At 59.5% G+C, this 7224-nt stretch overlaps 1 protein-coding gene across 1 annotated transcript; it reads right to left on the reverse strand.

Moving 5' to 3' along the window:
* Positions 1-125: 125 nt before the first annotated feature.
* TUBB2A (tubulin beta 2A class IIa) lies at positions 126-4162 on the reverse strand. Its single transcript, XM_055570485.1, has 4 exons — positions 4020-4162; positions 2526-2634; positions 2084-2194; positions 126-1380 (listed from the first exon to the last, which is right to left on the reverse strand). Exons 1-4 carry the CDS (start codon positions 4074-4076, stop codon positions 320-322), a joined length of 1338 nt encoding a protein of 445 aa, XP_055426460.1. The 5' UTR covers positions 4077-4162; the 3' UTR covers positions 126-319.
* Positions 4163-7224: the final 3062 nt, after the last annotated feature.

The following is a 7224-nucleotide window of genomic DNA, read 5'->3' on the forward strand; positions in this document are numbered from 1 at the left end:
AAGGCTATTAATTAAAAATATGAAAATAAAAATCCTATTAACAGTTACTAAACCCAGAAACATACTTGGAAAGGAACCATTCAGTGAAAGAATAAAAATTATTTGCAATAAAGAGAGACCACAGGTTTTGGACACATGCTTTATTAGTATAGATATCTTAGACAATACTGCAATTTCCAGAGGAGTTCCACATTATTACATCAACAGTGAATTTCTGACAGAGGCAAAACTGAGCACCATAGTATACGAATAGAAAGACCATGCTTGATTGAGGACAACAGAAGTCACTAAAGGATGCACGATTTATCTGACAAAGTTCTCAGGCCTCGTCCTCGCCCTCCTCCTCCTCGAACTCGCCCTGCTCGTCGGCCGTGGCATCCTGGTACTGCTGGTACTCGGACACCAGGTCGTTCATGTTGCTCTCGGCCTCGGTGAACTCCATCTCGTCCATGCCCTCGCCCGTGTACCAGTGCAGGAAGGCCTTGCGCCGGAACATGGCCGTGAACTGCTCCGAGATGCGCTTGAACAGCTCCTGGATGGCCGTGCTGTTGCCGATGAACGTGGCCGACATCTTCAGGCCGCGGGGCGGGATGTCGCACACCGCCGTCTTCACGTTGTTGGGGATCCACTCCACGAAGTAGCTGCTGTTCTTGTTCTGCACGTTGAGCATCTGCTCGTCCACCTCCTTCATGGACATGCGGCCCCGGAAGATGGCGGCCACGGTCAGGTAGCGGCCGTGGCGCGGGTCGCACGCGGCCATCATGTTCTTGGAGTCGAACATCTGCTGGGTCAGCTCGGGCACCGTCAGCGCCCGGTACTGCTGGCTGCCCCGGCTGGTGAGCGGCGCGAAGCCGGGCATGAAGAAGTGCAGGCGTGGGAAGGGCACCATGTTCACGGCCAGCTTGCGCAGGTCGGCGTTGAGCTGGCCCGGGAAGCGCAGGCAGGTGGTGACCCCGCTCATGGTGGCCGACACCAGGTGGTTCAGGTCCCCGTAGGTGGGGGTGGTCAGTTTCAGGGTGCGGAAGCAGATGTCATACAGCGCCTCGTTGTCGATCGAGTAGGTCTCATCTGTGTTCTCCACCAGCTGGTGCACGGATAGGGTGGCGTTGTAGGGCTCCACCACCGTGTCGGACACCTTGGGCGAGGGCATGACGCTGAAGGTGTTCATGATGCGGTCGGGGTACTCCTCGCGGATCTTACTAATGAGAAGGGTCCCCATCCCAGACCCCGTGCCGCCCCCCAGCGAGTGGGTCAGCTGGAAGCCCTGCAGACAGTCACAGCTCTCGGACTCCTTCCTGACCACATCCAGGACCGAGTCCACCAGCTCGGCGCCCTCTGTGTAGTGGCCCTTGGCCCAGTTGTTCCCGGCACCACTCTGGCCTGCCAGAGGGAAAGGACAGTATCAGACGCTAACCCTTCAATAAGGAATTCCAAATTCTGTCTTCCTGACTCTGGACTAATTTTAGAGATGAAAGATCCTTCTTTTTCAGAAAGACTGTCTACCTACAGAAAAGTTTTCTATATATCAGTGATCCTCAGAAACACTGAAGATCTAATACAACAAAAGATTTAGTTCATATGACGTTATTAATTAAGAAGATAGTTTAACAAAACCCAACTGGTTTAAAACTAAGAACCTTCTATAAATTCTTATTGATAAATCAACTGCTGTTAGCTGGCAGGGCGGAGGCGCACGTCATCAGAGGGCCGGCTCAGCTTCTGCTCACAACCTGCGCCTTTGGCCTCGGCTTCTTAAAGGGCTTGCCTGTTGTCACGGGTCCTCTGAAATGACCAGTGGCCTGTGAACTGCTGCTGGAAGCTTTCCTTCACTCTTTGTTCTCTGTCCCCCTGCTCCAGGCTGCTCTGCAGTGGGAGGGCTGCGGCAGCCTCTGCAGGCTGACCCTGGCCTTTGAGTTGTGTGGACAGGGGCCAGAGGGCTGACAGCCCATGGACCAGGTACAGTGAGGCCGGGACCGGGGCCTCTGTGGACACACAGCCTCCCCCAGGCACTCAGCAGTGACCCCCATGGGGTCAGGAGGAAGGGGACCCACTGAGCCAGGGCCCACGCATCACCCCTACGTACCAAACACGAAGTTGTCGGGCCTGAAGATCTGGCCGAAGGGTCCAGACCTGACGGAGTCCATGGTGCCCGGCTCCAGGTCCACCAGGATGGCCCGAGGCACATACTTGTTACCTGCGGGGACACAGCAGGACTCAGACCTGGCGCTTGCAGAGCAATCAGACAACGCCCTGCTCTCCGTGCCCCTCCAGGCAGAGCTCATCCCAGAAAATTCCAGCAAGACGCAAAGAGATTAGAGGAGGTTTCTGCTCTACAAAGGGAGGTGAGGGCCTGCCCGGTCATGACCCGAATGCAGGGAACTTCAGGGGCTCTGAGGGTATTTCTGAGCAGCTGACATTTAAATGCATGCAGGGAACATTTCTTTGTCGTGTGTGTGTTCCTGCTACACTGGGGCTGCCAGAGAACAGAACACAGGAGAGGGGGCCGAGCACGAGGCAGTCCTCACCAGCAGCCTCATTGTAGTACACGTTGATTCTCTCCAGCTGCAAGTCACTGTCTCCATGGTAACTGCCAGTGGGGTCGATGCCATGCTCATCGCTGATGACTTCCCAAAACTGGAGACAGAGAAAGAAGCACGTGATGGTCTGGCATCCTAGGTATCAGCACGATGGCCCTTCCCCTCCTCTCCTGTCCTTGGAACAGTGGCAGTGTGGGCAGACAGGCAGGCAGGCCCGCAGCTGCCACCCTGCTCCTCCAGCAGCTTCTGCAGAGGGGCTCGGGGATGCGCAGAGCATCAGCTATATCAGCAGACAGATTGGGAAGTGGGGAGGGGCCCTGGAAGAGGAGGGAGGGCATGGCTGCAGATGTTCGGGAGGCTGGGCCCCCAGGCAGGGCTGGGCGTCAGCATCCCAGCGGATGGACGGGTCCTGCCCAGGACAGGTGGACCCCGCCCTGCGGCTGCCTGCAGAGATCGCCCAGTCCTGGCACAAACCCGACCGGGCCCTCCAAGCAGCACCGCGTTAGGCGCGGGCATCCCCCGGGCTCCTGGGTCACTGACTGCAGAGGCGGAATGGGGGGGGTGAGGGGCACAGTGCAGCGTGCGTCTGCGGCAGCAAAGGCGGGGGGCGGGTGGGCAATATGGCGGTTGTGAAAGAGACCACGTCCTTGTGCGGGCGCCCGCCCACACCCGGGCACCCGGACCGCGGGGCCTCGCCCACTGCGGCGGCTCGGCCCGGGGCTGCCACCTGCCGCCGCGCCCACGGCAGTCAGACTCCGGCGTCACCCGCCACCCCGTCTGGATGGTGCACCCCGTCTGTCGGACCCACCAGAACCCTCCAGAGCATCTGTCACCCAATGACACTGCAGTTTTTTCATTCGCAATGAAGACAATATACGCAAAATAAATTCCGCAGGAGGCACGGGATTTTCACGACCAAAGCCCCCACCCAAATCTCAGAGTCTAATCTACGGGGAGGTACCAACCGCGTCCCTCACAAGGGCCGGGGCCGGGGCCGTCATTAAAGACCCACAGCTGCGTAGCCCTGAGCATCAGTGCGGGCTGTGAGGCGCCCGGCCCCGCCCCGCCCTGCGGCCGCGCTCCTCCCGGGGGTCAGCTCCCTACCGGGTCCCACTGCGGCCGCGCCGCGCACCCTGGGGACCCGCCACCCCCTCTCTGTCCCTCCGGGGTCCCCGTCCTCGGGCCCTGCCGACCCTCCCCGCCCCCTCCTGGTCCCACACCCTGGGGACACGCCGCCCCCTCTCTGTCCCTCCGGGGTTCCCACCCGCGGCCCCCTCCCCGCCCCCTCCTTGGTCTTCACCCTGGGGACCCGCCGCCCCCTCTCCGTCCCTCCGGGACCCCCGCCCTCTGGCCCCGCCGCCCCCTCCCCGGTCCCTCTCCGGCCCCAGGCGCACCCTGGGGCCCCGCCGCCCCTTCTCTGTCCCTCCGGGGCCCCCGCCCTCGGGCCCCGCCGCCACCCTCGGCCCCGCGCGCCGCGCCCACCTTGGCGCCGATCTGGTTGCCGCACTGGCCCGCCTGGATGTGCACGATCTCGCGCATGGTGCCGGCTGTGGAGCGGGTGGAGGCGCGGGCCTGGACGGAGCGCGGACCGGCGGACTGGCGCAGACCCCGCCGCCGCCCGGGCCGCGTCTTTTAAGGCGGGGGCCCCGCCCCTGTGACGTCACGGCGGGGGCGGCGCGGGGACTGCGGCACCGCGAGGGGGAGCCGGGGCGCGGCGCGAGGTGCGGGCGGCCGGCCGCCGTGCGCGCGGGGTCCCGGTGGGGCGCGTTCCCGTCCCCGGGCCTGTCCCGGCCATTGGCCTCCGGCTCTTTCTTCCCGGGGAGGGGGCACGGCGGCTGTAAGCGCCGGGAGGGGCTGCAGGGCGGGGGGAGTGGGGGTCCCTGGCCGGGGCTGAGGATGGCCGTCTCGGTGGGGGGCTGCTGGGGGGCCCTTTCGCCCCTGCCCACGTTAGGAAGGTGCTCAGTTGGGGAGGAACTAGGAAAAGTCGCTGGGCGCTGGCTGTCCTGTCAAGGCCGCTTAATGCGGAAAATTCCATGTGTGTGTCCCCACAGCCTCCTTACAAAGCTCGACAGGCGAGAATTTGTCTGTGTGTGCGTGCGTGTGCGTGTGTGTGTCTGTGTGTCTCCCCATGGCCTCCTTACGGAGCTTGACGTGTGTGTGTGTCTGTGTGTGTGTGTGTGTGTGTGTGTCCCCACGGCCTCCTTACGGAGCTTGACCTGTGTGTCTGTCTGTGTCTGTGTGTGTGTCTGTGTGTGGGGGGTGGCGCTTGTGCCTCCTGCCTCCTGCGTGTTATGTTGCCTCATCCCCGTGCCCTCCTTATGGAGGTGGGCGTCCTGCTCCAGGTCAGCAGCCACGTGTGGCCGCTGAGCCCAGGGAGTCTGCGTTGAGATGTGCTTTGATGTGAATGCTCATCCGGTTCCATGGACTTAGGAAATTAAAAGAATGGAAAAGATTCCATCACTAATTTTGTATATTGATTACTGATCAATATAATATCTTGGATATATTTTTGAAGTTAATTTCACTTGTTTCTGTTTTTTAATGACTGCCACACTCATAGTGACTACCGGAAAATTTTAAATTGCCTCCGTGGCTCACCGTGTATTTCCACAGTTCCGGAGTAAACATTATTACCATCCCAAGTTAACAGCTTCAGAAAGGAGGCTCATAGCTGAGCAGCCACAAGCTTGTAAGTGAAGGCATAGTTTCCTTCTACAAAGAAAAAGGGCAGGGGGGTTTTAAAGGCTTGGCCAGGACGACGTTAAGACCCAGCCTTCATTGTTCCTCAGGACCGTCCTGACCTGGGGGCCAGGGCAGCAGAGACCAGGGACTGCTTCTTTTCCTCTCTGGGGCCAGTTCCTCCAGCTTTAAAGTGATAATTACAGGTGCCCTGCAGCCAGCTTTGTGAGTAGGAAATGAGAGGCTCTATATGAAAGCGGGTCGAGTTTATGGAGCAAAAAGGCCGCTGTAAAAGCCAGGGTGATGCTGTCGTTACAAATATTAAGCCCATTTGCCATGTTAATGGCGGGCAAAGTCATGGCTCTGTCACCCCCGCTCCAGGAAGCCAGTCCTCAGGGTCCCGCCCTGCCCAGGCAGGTGCCTGGTGCCCCCTTGGGGGAGGGGCGTCTGCGGGGCACCCACCATTCAGCCCCCCCTGGCTGGTACTGCACCCACATGCCGAGGGCGTGGCCTCCACCTTCTCACGAGCGCTGACCCCAGCTTCCGTGCCCTGGGCTCTTCACAACCAGGGGGACCTTTCCAAAACCTGGCAGAGGACAGGCCTGCTCCCCATAGCTTCTGCGATCGCTCGGTTCCCAGAAGGTTTCTGGAGATGGCTGCCTCTCGGCCTTTGTTGTTTCATTCAAGGTGGGGGCTGGGAGCCAAGCAGATGAGACCTAGAAGGGCTGGTGCTGGGTAACAGGTGGGCATCTCCTGCGAGGGGTGGCCCACTCTCCTGCATCGTAGTCAGGCAGTTAAGCGGTCATCTGAGTGCTCAGGCCCCCGTACGGAAACCTGGAAACTGGCTTCATTACACTGTGAAGACGAGAGAGGGTGTCTGGGAGCAGTGAGTGAGTGGCAGCGCTGCTTCCAGCAGGCCCAGGCTGTGGGCGTCCCTGGCAGCAAAGGCTGTCTCCCCCGCACCCAGCGTGCCCCCGGCCCGCCTGTCCCAGCCCCGCCCATGTCTGAGCCGGGCAGTCAGAGGCGCACCAGTGCAGAAAGGACGCCTGCCCGACCGCAGGTGACTCACCCGGGGACTCTGTGCCAGCTGGAGTCGGCCATGTGGACACGGCACCCAAGAGACTGCAGGAGGAAGTGGGGCCCGCTGAGCCTCCCCCCCGCCGGGACGGGCTTTGACGAGGCCTTGGGAGAAGGTGGCTTCTCCCCACGTCTTCCTGTGTTAGAGAAGAAGGGCTCCTCTGGGCCTGGACAGGGCGACGGGGGCGGGGAGCCAACCTCCTCCAGCCCCAAGTCGGTTCCTGTCTTGGGCTGATGTCACCGGTGTTCGAGCCGCCCTCACCCCTAAGGCCCTTCGGGTGACAAGACAAAACTCAGGCGGGAGAGGGAAGATGCGAACTCCCTGCGCTAGGCTGGGCGTGCGTCTTCCTAAAAGCTCTGCCTTCCCCTGCTGCTCCCGCCTCCCTGCGAGCCTTTCAGTGGACCTGCCCTCATCCCTGGTCCTGTGACAGCAGCCACTGCCCTTGGCGGGCGCATCAGTAAGGGATAGACGTGGTCCAGGGGAAATGTATGTCAAGCATCAGCTTCCTCTGTAGAAGAACGAGAACTCGAGAGCCATCGGGCAGGAGAAGCGTCTCAGTTATTCTGGAACAGTCTCTCTCACCCTCTTTGTGACCTCAGAGGAGGCCCAGGAGACCAGCTCCTCAATAACAGCCCTGTCTGCTCCTTTATACACACACATTCAGGTTTTTAATAAAAGTGTCTCTTTATGAAGATGGAGGAATTTTGCTTAAAGCATTTGAAGTACGATTGCCTAAAACATAGAGTCTGAACCCCAGTTTGAAGATAGTCAGCTCAACCGAAGTTTATAAATTTTTGAAGAATAATAATTTGGAGTCAATGTATAATAATGTTTTTCAACTACTTTCTGGAATGTTTCATGTCCCGGTATGAATTATTTTTACTAGAATTGTCAATCTGGTCCTTTCTTAACTGAAAAATATATAGTATA

This window comes from Bubalus kerabau, chromosome 3 (assembly GCF_029407905.1).
Source record: "Bubalus kerabau isolate K-KA32 ecotype Philippines breed swamp buffalo chromosome 3, PCC_UOA_SB_1v2, whole genome shotgun sequence".
Taxonomy (NCBI): Eukaryota; Metazoa; Chordata; class Mammalia; order Artiodactyla; family Bovidae; genus Bubalus; species Bubalus kerabau.

Coding starts and splice junctions, on each gene's coding strand:
- TUBB2A (XM_055570485.1), bottom strand. CDS start 4,076: ATGCGCGAGATCGTGCACATCCAGGCGGGCCAGTGCGGCAACCAGATC. Junction 2,635..4,019: donor GCAACCAGATCGGCGCCAAG/GTGGGCGCGGCG, acceptor CTCTGTCTCCAG/TTTTGGGAAGTCATCAGCGA. Junction 2,195..2,525: donor GTACTACAATGAGGCTGCTG/GTGAGGACTGCC, acceptor GTGTCCCCGCAG/GTAACAAGTATGTGCCTCGG.